This window comes from Globicephala melas, chromosome 8 (genome assembly GCF_963455315.2).
Source record: "Globicephala melas chromosome 8, mGloMel1.2, whole genome shotgun sequence".
NCBI lineage: Eukaryota > Metazoa > Chordata > Mammalia > Artiodactyla > Delphinidae > Globicephala > Globicephala melas.
In genome coordinates this window covers 690,937-707,078 of record NC_083321.1, presented here as the reverse complement: position 1 = coordinate 707,078, position 16,142 = coordinate 690,937, and the positions used below count along the sequence as shown (strand labels likewise).

Below are 16,142 nucleotides of genomic sequence, written 5' to 3'. Positions count from 1 at the left end.
GCCACGGAAGGGCTCCCGTCCCGCCCCAGACCCCTCCACTCGGAGCCTCCTCACTGGTCTGGAGCAGCCCAGGGCCAGCAGCGCAGGGGCCACGAAGCAGCGGCAGGCTCTGGCCATGCCCTCGGCCTCACCTGAACGGCCACGTAGGAGCAGCGTCCATCAAAGTCATAGTACTTCCCATCGAAGGTGATGTAGTGGCTGTTCCCATAGATGGCACAGGTGCCGTGGCACACGGACTGGGTGCATGCCCAGCGCCCTTTCTGGCAGGTGCTGAGGAGAGCGAGATGGGGGGCCTGGAGGGGCTGCAGGGGCCCAGGTCCCCCACCCCTGCTCAGCGTGTACCCTGGCGCTGTGCGGAAAGCCCTCCAGCAGCTCACAGAGCACACCTCCAGGCCCTCCTATCCCAGCGCCCACCCAGGCCAGGGCCCTGCAGACCCCGGCCAGCCCCGCGGAGGAGACCCCGTGGAGGAGGCCTGTGGTCCAGGGCCGGCTCCCCACGGAGTGCTCGGGGGTCGGGGGCCAGGGTGCTCACCAGATGTTGCAGTCCACCCTGATCTTGTCCCCGGGGGAGTACAGGTCCTTGTTGTGCACACACGGGCACGCCTCCTCCACCACGCAGCCACCCCGGCCATCGTCAATCAGCCCTTCAGGGCACACGCAGCCGCTGATGCACTCCATCTGGTACTGGCGGGCGGTTGGAGAGCGGGGTTCGGGGATCAGGTGCCAGGCCCAGGGTGGCTGGCCCCTCTTCTGTTGCTGCAGACACCCCTCTTGCCCCGCCCCCCCACCCTCTGACGCTTGACGCCTCTCCCTGGTCCAGCCTCCGGAGCCCTGCCCCCGGGCTCACCACTGGGCTGGGAGATGGGGGAGAGCAGCCTGCCAGGGGCCCCTACACTGGTCCCTGTGCCCTCAGCGGTCTGGGTGGGGACCCACAGGTGGTCACCTCCCACGAGGAACGGGGAGGGCCGGCGAAGCGCATGTGTCCAGAGGACCTAGGGCCCAGAGCCGCAGGACCGGCCGTACGGGAGCCCGCCTGCACCCCCGTCCACAGCGCCCCCGCCCAGCACGCACATAGCCGGCAGCCAGCGTCTGGCAGCTGACGGGCCTGGGGTTCCGGGTGGCCAGCGCCGTCCGGTTGTTGCAGTCGACATGGATCTTCGGGGCCGGGCAGCCTGCGGGACGGAAGGGGCCACATCAGCTCAGGTGAAGTTGGGTGCGGGGCTCGCGCAGGCGATGGAGGGGGAGCAGGTTGGGGGGCGGCAGGCCATGCACAGGGCAGCAGCCACTTACCCTGGTAGGGCTGCTTGACCTGCAGGCAGTGCAGCCTCCCGTTCTGGCAAACGCTGTGAGGGAGAGGTGGGGGGTGAATGGGGCCCTTCGGGGGCGGGCCCAGTGGCTCTGTGGGACTGGGCGGGGGTGTGGGCGCCCCCAGCAGAACCGGCCCTCCCTCCCTGACCCCAGGCCACGCACCATCGCTTCTCCTGCCTCAGGATGGTCTTCCCTGCCTCCAGGTAGACGCCATCGTGGTAGCAGGAACACTTGGCCAGGACCACGCAGCGGCCCTTCTCGTCCAGGAAGGTGTGGTCGGGGCAGCCGCAGCCGTCCACGGGTGCGAAGCCCTTGACACAGTGGGTGTCAGGCTCAGACAGCGAGCGGCAGGTCGGCTGGCAGGTGGTCAGGTTGTACAGGAAGACCTGCGACCTGGGGCAGGAGCCCACGTCCTTGTCTGCAGAGGGGAGGGGCCGGCCTGAGGGGCGGGAGGACGGCCCGCAGCTCCCTTCCCCGAAAGCCAGCCCCGAGCCCCACATCTGGCCAGGACACCCACCCAGCCAGGGGGCCAACAAGGGCAGTCACCCCGGGACCCCTGGCCACACAGGTGCCCCAGCCCCCAGCACGCACCTCCCCTCTGAGCTAAGGCATCGTGGCCACAGTTCCAGGCCCCTCCCTGCAAGCAGAGTGGCCCAGGGCTGGTTTCCTGCTGCTTCCTAGCCGGGGAAGCTGGGAGTGAGGTCGGCCCCCTGCACCCTCAACCCTCGACGGCCAGGGTGAGCTGCCACCTGGGACAGCAGCGACCTGGAGGCCGGCCCGGGCCCAGGACACCTGGCACTCACTGCAGACGCGCTCCCGCCAGCCCCACAGCGTGACGCCCTTGATGGTGCAGGCGCGGGCGTAGGAGGACAGGGCCGCGCACATGCAGTCCTCCGTGCTCTGACAGTTGCACGTGTCGTATTTGCACCTCTGTGGGGGCAAACAGGGCAGTGAATGGGGAGAGCTGGCTGGGGGACATCACGCCCGTGTGAGCACACAGACACGCAGCATTTACGCACGTGCACACACACACCCAGCTATACACATGTGCTGTGCTCACAGACCCAGCTATACACATGTGCTGTGCACACACCCAGCTATACACATGTGCTCTGCACACACCCAGCTATACACATGTGCTCTGCACACACCCAGCTATACACATGTGCTGTGCTCACACACCCAGCTATACACATGTGCTGTGCTCACACACACCCAGCTATACACATGTGCTGTGCACACACCCAGCTATACACATGTGCTGTGCTCACACACCCAGCTATACACATGTGCTGTGCACACACCCAGCTATACACATGTGCTGTGCTCACACACCCAGCTATACACATGTGCTGTGCACACACCCAGCTATACACATGTGCTGTGCACACACACACCCAGCTATACACATGTGCTGTGTTCACACACCCAGCTATACACATGTGCTGTGCTCACAGACCCAGCTATACACATGTGCTGTGCACACACCCAGCTATACACATGTGCTGTGCACACACACACCCAGCTATACACATGTGCTGTGCTCACACACCCAGCTATACACATGTGCTGTGCTCACACACACCCAGCTATACACATGTGCTGTGCACACACCCAGCTATACACATGTGCTGTGCACACACCCAGCTATACACATGTGCTGTGCACACACCCAGCTATACACATGTGCTGTGCACACACCCAGCTATACACATGTGCTGTGCTCACACCCAGCTATACACATGTGCTCTGCACACACCCAGCTATACACATGTGCTGTGCACACACCCAGCTATACACATGTGCTGTGCACACACCCAGCTATACACATGTGCTCTGCACACACCCAGCTATACACATGTGCTGTGCTCACACACCCAGCTATACACATGTGCTGTGCACACACCCAGCTATACACATGTGCTCTGCACACACCCAGCTATACACATGTGCTGTGCACACACACACCCAGCTATACACATGTGCTCTGCACACACCCAGCTATACACATGTGCTGTGCACACACACACCCAGCTATACACATGTGCTGTGCACACACCCAGCTATACACATGTGCTGTGCACACACACCCAGCTATACACATGTGCTGTGCTCACACACCCAGCTATACACATGTGCTGTGCACACACCCAGCTATACACATGTGCTGTGCTCACACACCCAGCTATACACATGTGCTGTGCACACACCCAGCTATACACATGTGCTGTGCTCACACACCCAGCTATACACATGTGCTGTGCACACACCCAGCTATACACATGTGCTGTGCACACACCCAGCTATACACATGTGCTGTGCTCACACATCCAGCTATACACATGTGCTCTGCACACACCCAGCTATACACATGTGCTGTGCACACACCCAGCTATACACATGTGCTGTGCTCACACACCCAGCTATACACATGTGCTCTGCACACACGCAGCCGTTTCGCACAGGAGCCGCACAGGCAGCGGGGAGGGCAGTGCCTGGGGGCCGTTTCGCACAGGAGCCGCGCAGGCAGCGGGGAGGGCAGTGCCGGGGGCCGCCCACCTTGTAGTACTCGGCTGGGTCCACGGCAGAGTGACACTTGCTGAACGGGCTCTCTGTCTTCTTCAGCAGGGAGCACCAATGCTCGGCGTAGTTGGCTGGAGAGGGTTCAGCCCGTCAGTGCGGACGGCCCCTCCAACAAGTCCCCCAGGTCAGGCTGCCCAGCCGCCCAGGCTGGAGCAGACACTGTCCCCTCGGTGGACCGAGCCCAGGCCCCTCCCTTCAGGGCAGGTCAGCACAGGACGGTGCCCCTTTGTAAGGCAAGGGCTCCCACCCCTCTCCTCTCTCCACCTCGTGGACGTGGCAGGTGACCTGGCAGGTGTTAGGGTGTCCTGTCAAGGCACCAGGCCAGCCCCCAGATGAGGGCCACCAGCCTGCGATTAGTAGCCCCGGCCCCTCTGCCATGTCACTGGGCAGGCTGCCACCGTGGGCCACCATAAACCAGCCGCAAGGCAGACGGCAGCAGGTGGACGGCTGGCTCTGTTGTCTCCACACGACACCCGCCCGCCGCGTCCCACCAGGAGCCCTGTGTGCGCCGGGCCAGCTCCCCAGCGGCCAGGCCAGCTCCCCAGCGGCCAGGCCTCACCGCTCTCGATGCTGAGGGAGCAGGGGTCATCCAGCCAGTCCAGCTTGTTGCGGCAGCTCGACTGGGCCTTCCAGGAGTTGGCGAAGCCGGCGCCCGTGGCCTCCACCAGCCCACCGGGCGTCCTGAAGTCGTCACCTTCAAGGCCGTTGAAGTTCCCGCAGAGGCCTGAGGGGCCAGGACAGGGTTGGGAAGGGTCGGGGGTCAGAGTGCGCAGGCCCGAGGGTGGCCTGCGTGGGGGGCGCTGGGCGGGGCCGCTCACCCTGCACCAGCCCCTGGGCGGCATGGTCCAGCGTCAGGAAGAGCTGCATGACCGGCACCAGCTGGACCTGCAGCCTGAGGCCGAAGGCGGTGGTCACGACGATGTGGTGGGAGGACGGTTGAAGGATGGAGAAGCTCGCTGCAAGGCAGGGGAGGGGAAGGGCCGTGGAGGGCTCGTGGGGAGGGCTCCCCTCCTTTCCCATCCCCCTCCCCCGTCTCCCTCCCCCCTCCTCCCCCCGCCCCGCCCCCTCCCCGGCATGGGCGCCCTGGAGCTGGACTCACCCGTCACGTGGGGCAGGTTCACCTTAAGTTCATTCAGCAGGACGCTGCCGTCCAACTTGAAGGCCACCACCTGTGGGCAAGGCCGAGTGTACACGGGGGCTGAGAAGGGCCTTGGGGCCCCCGGGGGTGCTGGGAGGGCAGGGGGCAGGGGCACCCACGTTCTTCTTGTTGTCAGCCAGCAGCACCACCGTCTTCAGGCAGGTCTGCTTGTCGGTGGAGCCACAGGGGGTCAGCTCGCCCAGGACGGCGTAGGAGTCATGGGTGTCCTGCGGGGAGGGCAGAGGGCGTTGCAGCCACACAGCGGGTGGGGCAGGGGTCCAGCTCCACCCACATGCCCACCCGGGTGCCAGCCACCTTGGTCAGCACGTAGTAGCAGTCCCCGTGGAACGTGTACTTCCTCTCGTCGAAGGTGGTGATGTGGGCACCGCCCTCCAGGGCACATGTCCCGGGACACTGCAGGTCCTGGCACACCCAGCGGCCGGCGTTGCAAACACTGCAGGGCAACAGGGCCAGGGTCAGGCTCGACCGCCACCCCTGCCCTCTGGGACCCCCAGCCCACCTGGACCCCAGCCCGTTGGGACCACAGCCCGTCGGGACCCCAGCCCGTCGGGACCCCAGCCCACCTGGACCCCAGCCCATCAGGACCCCAGCCCACCTGGACCCCAGCCCGTCGGGACACCAGCCCACCTGGACTCCCCTCCCGCTGGACTCCCCTCCCGCTGGACCCCAGCCCGTCGGGACCCCAGCTCCGGGACCCACCACTGCTCGCAGTTGTTGGTGATCTGTTGGCCAGGCGCGTACAGGTGTCCATGCAGCTTGCAGTGACACTGGTTCACAGGGATGCAGCCGTCACCCTTGATGTCATCGTACACAGTGCCTGGGACAGCGCGGGACATGTTCCATTCAGCCGGCCCGAACAGCGCCAGCGTCCCCCCTGGCGGGGCTGCCGCTTCCAGGGCCACAGCCAGGGGCCGGCCTCCCTGAAGGGGTGCTGCCAGCCAGGCCTCCCAGCCACAGACACCTATGGTCCTTTGGGGACAACTGTGGTCCCCACACTGTATCAGAGGGACCTGCTTCCAGGCTCAGAGCCACAGGCTAGGCAGGAGGAGGTCTGTCCACGGGTGATGAGCAGGAAGGTGACACTGCTGTGTGTATGTTGGGGGGTCTTCAGCCCTTGTAGCCCTTCTACCTGGACCTTGTCCCCGATGTCCCTGCAGGGCCCCGAGCTGTCGCTCTCCCTCAGCATGGCTGGGAGCCGAGGCGCAGGCAGCGAGGCGGCCGTCCTGCCAGGCACAGGCGGCGGGCGGTGCTTCAGGGCAGCGCTCTCCACTCCGCTGCCTGCGTGCGTCCCCAGCACTCACCTTCTGGGCAGAAACAGCCGTCCATGCGATGTTCCTCACACAGGCTGCTGACCTCCAGGTGTGAGCAGGTGTCCATGCAGGGCGAGCCGCTCTCCAGGTAAACCATGGTCCTGGGGCAGCTCTTAGCTGGACAGGCAGAGGCAGGCCCCTGAGCCGAGGGCAGGGCGCAGCGGGTGCCACGAAGGGTCCGTGCCGGCCTCGCGCCCCAGCTGAGCTGGGCACAGCATGGCTCCCAGTCCAGGGCGCAAAGGGCACCGCGCTCCCCGCGGATCATGCCCCACGTGCCCCTGGTTCCTGCCCGCGCGGCACTTACGGCAGAGCGAGGCGGTCCTCCAGTTCCGCGGCCTGCCACCGGCATGCGAGCACTGGCGGGAGAACTCGGCGATGGTGCTGCAGACGCAGGAGACGCCATGCGGGCACTGGCAGCGGTCCTGCACGCAGGCCTGCACGTACAGCTCCAGCGGCACCAGGTCCCGGCAGTCCTCGAAGACCGTGTCTGTCAGCAGCCTCTCGCACTCGGCGCGCTGGCGGGCAGTGAATGGGGCTGCTCACGGCCTCCTCTCCCCTCCGCACCACTGGGGCGGGCGCGGGGTCCCCAACAGAGGCCAGCGGGCACGGCTCTGGGGGGAGGTGCAGGCTCTGCTCCCACGGCCCCCTCCCCCCCGAATGGCCAGCGACTCACATGCTCAGAGCAGGACGCGGGGGTCGGCACCTCCTGGGGGCCCTCGCACACCTCCTCAGGCTTGTTCACCTTCTGCATGTTCCCAAATTCGACGGGACTGAAGAGCACGCCTGGGGGGCACAGCCGTTCAGCGGGGCCGGGCGGGGAGCCTGCCCGCAGCCCAGCCGCCAAGGCCCGAGGAGGCCCTCACCATCGGAGAGGAACTCAGAGTAGGTCTGCAGGCCGTTGTAGTCACCGCAGAGGCCGCACGTGTGGTTCCGGAACTTACTGTCCAGCTCCAGCTGTCCGGGGAAGGGAGACAAGTGAGCAGGCCGTGGGGCAGCCAGGTCATCCTCAGAACCCTGCCTGAACGGGTGTCAGCCGTGGTGGGAGAGCTGGGGTTAGCTGGGGGGAGGGGGCGGGGGAAGGGGCAGGGCCAGCACCACCCCGGGCCAGAGGGTCCCCTCACGGGGTGGACCGCCTGACCCCCGCTCTGCCTCCAGCCTCTCCACCCGCCCAAAGGCCACACAGCGCCCCAGCCCGCCCAGACCCCCTCTTGGTCCCCTGGGGTCCCCGAGGCCCGTGACACACCATGACCGAGTCCTCCCGGTTCCACATGAGCATGAGGCCGGCACGAGAATAGACCTTGGTGTAGGCGTCATTCTGCTCGATGAGCAGCCCCGGGCTGTAGTGCGGGCTGCTGACCCTGGGGGTGGGCACCGGGGTCACGCCGGCCCACGCAGCACCCACGTGGCAGAGGGGCTGAGGCTGGGGGCGTGGGTGGGGTGGCCGGCTCCCATCCGGAGCCACAAGCAGTGTGGCCACCCTCTGGGGGCACTCGAGCCGTGGCCCAGCCCCTGTCCACCTGCCTGGCTAGGTCCTCCGGGCCGAGCCACACCCGCCGGCCCAACGCCCTCTCCACACCCCTTCCCTGGGCTCTGCTCTGGGCAGGGCCCCCAGGGAGCCGGTAAAGCCCTGGGAGGAGGGGGGCCAGGCTGGAGAGGCCCCACCCACCCCATCGCCCAGGGCAGGCGCCGCACCCACCCCACGCTGCCCCTGTGGGCCCTGTTCCCACCCCCTGCTCTGAGCCTGGGCTTCGGGGAATCAAAATCCCTTGGAGCAGGGGAAGGGCAAACCCTGCAGGTGGGGACGCCCCCTGCACCCCAACCCCCGCCCGCCCGGGGCAGGAATGAGCTCAGGGCCCCTTTGTTCCTGAGACAACGCGGGACAACGTGGGGGAAGGAGGAACGGGCCTCCCGTGGGCTCCTGTAACCCTAGCTTGGGCTGCCAGGCCACCCTGCCCAGCACGGTCCAGCCCAGAGCCTGGTGGGCTGCCAGCAGCGGGGCTGGAGGAGACTCACTGGTAATAAAGCTCTCTCCCCAACACTCTCCTTCTTAGCCGGCGGGGCAGTGGGGGGAGGTGGGGGGAAGGGAGGGCAAGCGGGGGCACTGGCTCACAGGACGTGGGAAGGGACACTGCCTGGCCACTCACACGGCGCCGTTCACCACAGCGAGCTGGCTGGTGAGGTAGATGGCATCACCCTTGACGGTCAGCAGGATGTACTCGACCTGGGGGTGGCCCCCACTGCGGCCGGGGGCCCGTTTCAGGTGCACAGCGAACTCCTGGTAGGTGTCCCGGCAGTCAGAGGCGAAGTTGTAGTCGCACAGCCCGGGGAAGCGGAAGACGTCTCCGTCGAAGGTCTTGTAGTGGGAGTTGCCCCACGTGCTGCAGACGCTCTGGCCGTGGTTCCGGGTCCTGCCTGCTGGGGCGCAGCGGGTGGGCACGTGAGCAGCCCATGTTGCCAGGAAGCCCGTCCGTCCGAGGCTCTGGCCTGGCAGCGGCCCTCTGAGGACCCTCCAGAGGCGCCCCGCAGCAGCTCAGAGCCCGTCGGGGTCTCGGCCGAGGCCCCAGGGAGGGTCGTCCTGCGGGGGTCCTCTGCTGGACACTGGCCACCCCATCCACGCAGTCTCAGCCCCCTGAAAGGGCGTCTCCAGCTGCCGTGCCCTCCCACCCTGACCCTGCGGGGGATGCAGCTGTGTGCTGAGCGGGGAGCAGGGCCAGAGGGGCTGTCGGGCTCCCTGGCGCCCTGTCAGCCTGGCCCAGCTCCCCACCCCGGTCTCCACCACACTCCGTCCATCGACACCCCAGCCAGCACCCCAGCCCCGCTCCAGCCGCCCCTCATCCCGCAGAAGATCTGTGCCAGACCTCTCAGAGGGAACCTGCGTCATGTTCATCCGTATGGGGCCAGCTCCCCCTTCCCCCAGCCCCGCCACCACCCTGTCCCCAAGTGCCCTGCTGGGACAGAGATGTCCCCATCCTACATCTGCATGGTCTTCTCTGGCTGAAGCCACCCCTTGAGCAGAGACCCAAACAGCTGGCTCTGCTGAAGGACCCAGCTTGGTCTTGACCCCCAGTCCCGGTACTGATACCGGGACTGGGGGCCTCCCCTGGCCCGGCCCCTCCTGGCAGGCCCCTGCCTCCCCTAGGCCCACAGGCAGCCACCCAGACCGGTGCGTCCGCCTGGGACTGTCCCCTGGATACACACTCTGGCCAGGCAATCACCTTCAGAAGCATGGTGGGAACCCAAGACCCCCTTCCTCCCTCCCTCCCTCCCTCCCTTCCTTCCTTCTTTCCTCCCTCCCTCCCTCCCTTCCTTCCTTCCTTCCTCCCTCCCTTCCTTCCTTCTTTCCTCCCTCCCTTCCTTCCTTCCTTCCTTCCTTCCATCCCTCCACCCAAAGTCAGCAGGGGTGGGGTTGCAGGAGGCCTGGCCCACGCTGTCCACCCCAAAGCCCGGGCCGAGGGAAACACCTCTACCCCAGGCAGGACCATGTGCCCTGGGCCGCCCGGTCTTCCTGCCTGCACCCTCTCACCTCTCCGGAGTTCTGAGCCCCCGGCCCAGGTCAGAGTCAGGCAGAGGGCCACCAGGAGGGCTAGTGGCAGCCCCATGGTGGCCAGAAACCTGGTGTGGGAGAGCGACCGGGGCAGGGGTCTGGGCCTTATATGGCCCCGCAGAGCAGTCGGAGGGTGGGGAGGGCAGGGGAGGGGCGAGGGGTGGGTGGGGCACTGCCAGATTGTCAGGAAAGCAGCTGCGGGGGCACCAAGGGCCCTGGTGGGGAAATATTGATTCAGGTTATCTGAGGTTTATTTTTTATTGCTCCTGGGTTAGAGCTGGCTCTGCCCAGAATGTGGCAGCCCCAATTACCCGATTCCAACACACACCCAAGGCGGACCTCCGTCCCTCCCAGCCCCTAGCGGAACCAGGCCCGGGACAGGGAGGACCTGGCCCCCCATTTTTTTAATGTGGAATCTAATTTTTTTTTTTTTTTGGCCGCGTTGGGTCTTTGTTCCTGCACGCGGGCTTTCTCTAATTGCGATGAGCGGAGGCTACTCTTGGTTGTGGCGCTCAAGTTTCTCATTGCTGTGGCCTCTCTCGTTGCGGAGCACGGGCTCTAGGCGCGCGGGCTTCAGTAGTTGTGGCTCACGGGCTCTAGAGCGCAGGCTCAGTAGTTGTGGCGTGCGGGCTTAGTTGCTCCACGGCATGTGGGATCTTCCCAGACCAGGGCTCGAACCCGTGTCCCCTGCATTGGCAGGCGGACTCTCAACCACTGCGCCACGAGGGCCGTCCAGAAGCACGTCCTGGCAGCCAACAGGCTCCCCGAACCCCACCCCACCCATTCAGCATCTCTGGCACGGCGAACGTCAAATGGGGTGCCTCCCAAGGGGCCCCGACGAACTACTGCCTGGTGTGGGCTCCCACTCTGGGGGCCTGTCGGAGACCTCCTGGACCTCAGCCTCCCCAGCCAGGGGCCCGAGCTCCGGGTCAGGGTAAGGGGGCCCCTGCTCTCCCTGAACCCCGCTGCCGAGGCAGGGAGGGCATGGGCTCCTGTGGGGTCCAGGCGGTGCCCCATTTCCGCACCAATTCCTTCCCATACCTCGTTGAGCTCGGTCAGGGGCCCCCGGCTCCGGCCCACCCTCTAATCCCCTCCTTTCCCAGGCCAAGCCAGCCTCTGGAATTACATGTAATTGGGACTTGGGGAGCCCAGCCAGGGGATGCTTTAACAGAATCACATCCTCTGGGACACAGGGCACCGGGCTCGAGGCTGAGAGTAGCCGTCCCCAAGGGGAGTGGGGCCGGGGCCGGACACGAGCACGGCCTGGCAGGCACAGGCCCGGCCCTGCAGCCTCCCCAGGACGGTGGGGAGAACCAGGGAAGAGGGTGGGGCAGCCACGCAGGTGCTCCCGGGCCGGGCCTCTGGTGGGAAGAGGGTCCTGCCCCAGAGAGGAACTATGGCCTCCAGGGCATCTCAGACCCTCCAAGTGAACCCGAGCATGTCTGGAAATGCCTTGAGGACGTGGCATTTGAGCTGCGCTGGCCCCAAGCCTTAGCAACCTCTGGGTGGGCACCCATGTCGCTGGTGGGTAAACCGAGATCGGGGCCTCCCCTCCCTGCATTCCTCCATTCTGAAAACAAACGTGCATCTTGAATTCGACTTTTGACTTTGGCCAGCGCAATTGTGGAGAACAGCTCTGATGGTCGGGGGGCCTCGGTCTCCAACCTCGGGGCCCCTGAGTTTCAGGGGCAAGTGGGAGAGGTTCATCTCAACTGTTACTCTGGACAAGGGGGCTGCCCAGTGGTGGGGGCCATGGGACCCTGAGTCCGGCGCCCCTGCAGAGGCAGTGACCAGAAGCTGGGGCCTTGGCCTGGCACCTCCCGGGGGCCCTTCCTCTGCAGACAGGCCCTCCACACCACTGCAACAGCACCCAGGGCCACGAGCTCTGCTCACAGCACCTGACGATTCCCGGGGTCCCCGCGGAGCCAAGACATCAAAGGACGGGTACCCCCAGGGTCAAAGAGAGTGACTGGGAGCCATGGTCCCCAGGCCTGACCCTCCTGGGGGCCTGAGGTAAAGCCCCTCATCCTGTCCTGCTGTGCTGCCAGCCCCAGGCCCAGGGGCCCAGGGACCCAGGCACGTGGGGGACAGCGTTCGGCTCGAGCCAGGAGGAGCAGGGATCAGGCAACCAGAGCAGCTGGCCCAGCAGGCCCATTGTGCCACTTCCTGTGGGGCTTGCATGGGCTGGCACTGCGCCCTGGGGAAACCCAAGGACAGGGCCCCCTCTGCGGCCCCCAGGGGCAGTGATTTTCCATGCCAGGCTCCCTCTGCCCTGGTGGGAATCAGAGATTCCTGGCCAAAGACAGGACGCGCAGCACAGCCCCGAGTCTAAGAAGGTGGGGTCCTCCCTGGGGTCTGAGAAGGTGGGGTTGGGTCCCCCCTGGGTCTGAGAAGGTCAGCCCCATGGACCCTCTGGGTGGGGAAGCCAGTGTCCCAAGGCCCACACCCCTCTTGGCACAGACGCAGGTTCTCGGGTGGGACCCGTGAGCAGTGCCATTAGGCGCTCAGACTGGGGTGGGCACGAGAGGGCAGGAGGGATGGGGCTGGTGGGAGGAGATGGGGAGGGCTTGGGGCCCCCATGCGACCTCTGGTCAGTCTCCCGGCCGCTGGGCAAACTCAGTCATGGCGGGTCCCTAGCAGGTAAGTCCCTGGAAAGTACCTGACTAGGACACCTGGGTGCTTAGACATGTCCATCCATCCATCACTTTAATTCTTGTGGATGCAGGAGGAGGCCCCTCGGCCTGTGACACTCCACTCAGTGCGCTGGAGCCCCGTTCCCGCCCTACCGGGACCCCCACCCTTCACTGAGGCAGAGTTGAGGAAACTGCCCAGCGTCCCTCTGTGACAAGGCTGTGACGCCCAAAGGCCACCAGGACACCACTCTGGCCAGCCACAGTCGGGGGCTGCTGAGGGGGCTGACTGCCTGCCCACCAGTCAGGTGGACCCCCCCGGGGCACAGACCCACACACACACATGCACAGCGGCCTGGGCAGCCCCGGGCCTCCCCCCGCCAGGGCCCACACCCAGCAGTGTTTACCCCAACAGGACACTGTTCCCAGGACTACAGTCTCGGAAATCACAGTCTTGACCACAGGGAGGAGGCCACAGAGACGTCACGAAACGCAGCCTAAAACAACTGGCCACGGCGATCTGTCCACAAACCCTGCCTCATCAGGAAGTGGGAGGGCGGGGAACGGGGGCAGCGGGGGAGGGCGACTCATCAGGGAGTGGGAGGGAGGAAGGGCGGAGGGGGTCTGTAAAAGAACAAGGATCCATATGTGTAGACCCTTCTCAGACCCTGGGCCCAACCCCAGGCCGACGGCTCCGGTGGTCCGGCCTCGGTGGGCAGATGGAGGGTGTGCCCAGGGAAGCTGTGGGTTCCTAGCCCTCGGGACACCCAAGGGAGCCCACAGCCCCAGCCAGACACCGGACAGAGTCCCCGGTAGGTAAGTGTCTGAGGACTCGGAGGCAGGCAAAGAGAACACCAGCCATGCCCACCGCCTCCCCATGTGCTCCCTGAGGCAGTGGAAAGGGTAACTCAGACCTGGCCAGCACCCTCAGAGGATCTGAAAGACCTGGGGGTGTGCAGGCCCAGGCCTCATACCACCTCCCCTGGCCTGCAAGGGTTTACAGTAGGACATGACGTATCTGCCCCTGCCATGCTTGAAGAGTAGGTGGGTTAACACACAAAGGTGTTTGTTCCCAAGCAAGTGGGGCGGGGCCAGGTCAGCGGGCTCTGCTCCGCAGGGCAGGCAGGCACAGGCCTGGCCTCCTTGGGGGTAAAGGGCCACTGCACCTCAGGAGACCGGTCACCTTCCAGCAGTCATCCCCGCCTCGAGACCTGGTCCTTACACTGACCATTTTCCTCACCAACCTGGCTGCACTGTGTGACCCCTGTGGCCTTCAGGCTGTGAGCACCTTGAGGGCAGCAGCCTATGTGGGCTCCTCTGTGGGCTAGCGTCACAGTAGTCACTCAATAACTTTGCTTCTGGGTAGGTATGTGGCTAGGTGGATGGGTGACTAGATGAGTGAATGAGTGGATGCATCTGTGGGTAAATGATGGATGGGTGGATGGATGGATGGGTGGGTGGATGGATGGGTGGATGGATGGGTGGGTGGATGGATGGATGGGTGGGTGGATGGATGGGTGGGTGGATGGGTGAATGAGTGGATGCATAGGTGGGTAAATGATGGATGGATGATGGATAGATGGATGGATGGATGGATGGATGGATGGGTGGATGGGTGGATGGATGGATGGGTGAGTAGATGGGTGGGTGGGTGGATGGGTGGGTGGATAGGTAGATGGGTGGATGGATGGATGGATGGATGGATGGATGGATGGATGGGTGGATGGATGGATGGGTGGATGGATGGATGGATGGGTGGGTAGATGGGTGGATGGGTGGGTGGATGGGTGGATGGGTGGATGGGTGTGTGGATGGGTGGATGGGTGGATGGATGGATGGATGGATGGGTGAGTGGATGGATGGGTGGGTGGATGGGTAGATGGATGGATGGGTGGATGGATGGATGGGTGAGTGGATGGATGGGTATATGGGTGGATGGGTGGGTGGATGGGTAGATGGATGGATGGATGGATGGATGGATGGATGGATGGATGGATGGGTGGGTGGATGGATGGGTGGATGGAGGGATGGATGGGTGGATGGATGGATGGGTGAGTAGATGGGTGGATGGGTGGGTGGATGGGTAGATGGGTGGATGGATGGGTGGGTGGATGGATGGATGGGTGGGTGGATGGATGGGTGGGTAGATGGGTGAATGAGTGGATGCATAGGTGGGTAAATGATGGATGGATGATGGATAGATGGATGGATGGATGGATGGATGGATGGACGGATGGATGGGTGGATGGATGGGTGAGTGGATGGATGGGTGGATGGATGGATGGGTGGATGGATGGATGGATGGGTGGGTAGATGGGTGGATGGGTGGGTGGATGGGTAGATGGGTGGGTGGATGGATGGAGGGATAGATGGGTGTGTGGATGGGTGGATGGGTGAATGGATGGGTGAGTGGATGGAGGGGTGGATGGATGGATGGGTGAGTGGATGGATGGGTAGATGGGTGGATGGGTGGGTGGATGGGTAGATGGGTGGATGGATGGATGGATGGATGGATGGATGGATGGATGAGTGGATGGGTGCATGGATGGATGGATGGCTAGATCGATGGGTGAATGAGTGGACAAACAAACAAAATCTCTAGGAGGGGTGGGGTGTGCCTTTTGTAGTAGCTCCACAGGGCTCCCACCTCATGAGGGTTCATTGTGTTTGGGCGATGGCCAGGTACTCAATCACCCCCCCCCTTATCATTAAAGTCCTCCACAACCTTGGGAGGCAGATGCTCACACTACTTCATTCTAGAGACAAGGAAACCAATGATCGGAGAAAGTGAAAGAGCCCCCTGAGCTCGCCCAGCCAGAGGCCACTCACAGTGGTCCTCTCTGCCCCCAGCCCACGCTGTCCACCACTTGGCAATTGTGTGACCATTTTTCAAGAAGGTTGACTGTTGCTCTTTGCGGAAACCAGTATGAGTAACAGAAAATCAGGTTCCTGGGTGGTGTCATAGCCCCAGGGGAGGAATCTGCTTCTCCTGCCTTCCTGGAGTGGTTCCCCAAGGACAGAGCACCTCTCCCATCCCCCGCTTTTCCTGCACCCCCCCACCAGTGACGCTGATTCATCCATTTGCAATACAGTTAGATTGCTTTGTCACATTTCTGCACGCCATCCTGGGATCCCTCAACCTCCTAATTAGCTCTTGTATTTTGCATGCATTAAGGTTCACTATTTGTGCTGCAACGTTCTATGGGTTTTGACAAATACATAGTGTCATGCACCCCCATTATGTATCAAATCTCCTTTCACCTCCTCAACCCTCCCCACCAAAACCCCAGCAAGCACTGATCTTTTCCACCATCGCTATAGTTTTGGCTTGAATATATTTTTATGATTAATTTTAGATCTCTAACTGCTAAATTAATTCTAGAACGTCATGCAGCCATTATAAATTATGGCTATGATATTCTGTTGCAAGAAGGAAAACACTTAGGATTCACTGGTCTGGAAAACTCAGGACAAAATTTTGTCTAACAGAACCAATCTGAAATATTTTTTCGAAGTTTTACAGAGGTGAAATTGATATACAATAAAGTGTTGATTTGATCAGTTTTGACATAAATACACACCTGAAGCCATCGCCACCATCAGGACGG

The 16,142-nt window shown here is 63.5% G+C and overlaps 2 protein-coding genes across 2 annotated transcripts in view; both read right to left on the bottom strand.

Annotated features, from left to right (window-relative positions):
• Positions 1–9,959, bottom strand: part of MUC2 (mucin 2, oligomeric mucus/gel-forming) — a 32,735-nt gene extending 22,776 nt beyond the window's left edge. The window contains exons 1-20 of the mRNA XM_070046186.1: positions 9,884–9,959; positions 8,505–8,775; positions 7,604–7,718; positions 7,224–7,314; positions 7,034–7,143; positions 6,665–6,875; positions 6,352–6,477; positions 5,750–5,867; positions 5,342–5,483; positions 5,149–5,256; positions 4,991–5,060; positions 4,710–4,847; positions 4,451–4,615; positions 3,868–3,962; positions 2,112–2,238; positions 1,471–1,726; positions 1,291–1,343; positions 1,072–1,172; positions 533–684; positions 132–270 (exon numbers count right to left, since the gene is read on the bottom strand). Of these exons, the coding sequence (XP_069902287.1) occupies positions 132–270; positions 533–684; positions 1,072–1,172; positions 1,291–1,343; positions 1,471–1,726; positions 2,112–2,238; positions 3,868–3,962; positions 4,451–4,615; positions 4,710–4,847; positions 4,991–5,060; positions 5,149–5,256; positions 5,342–5,483; positions 5,750–5,867; positions 6,352–6,477; positions 6,665–6,875; positions 7,034–7,143; positions 7,224–7,314; positions 7,604–7,718; positions 8,505–8,775; positions 9,884–9,959 (2,664 nt within the window). The remainder of the gene's footprint in view (positions 1–131; positions 271–532; positions 685–1,071; positions 1,173–1,290; positions 1,344–1,470; positions 1,727–2,111; positions 2,239–3,867; positions 3,963–4,450; positions 4,616–4,709; positions 4,848–4,990; positions 5,061–5,148; positions 5,257–5,341; positions 5,484–5,749; positions 5,868–6,351; positions 6,478–6,664; positions 6,876–7,033; positions 7,144–7,223; positions 7,315–7,603; positions 7,719–8,504; positions 8,776–9,883) is intronic.
• Positions 9,960–13,877: 3,918 nt separating this feature from the next.
• On the bottom strand, positions 13,878–14,600 carry LOC132597730 (guanine nucleotide exchange factor subunit RIC1-like; the record flags this gene model as incomplete). The annotated part of the gene is made up of 1 exon (XM_060304331.2): positions 13,878–14,600. A coding segment is annotated over one exon (723 nt), but the record flags the coding sequence as incomplete, so codon positions are not given.
• Between the last annotated feature and the right edge of the window lie 1,542 nt (positions 14,601–16,142).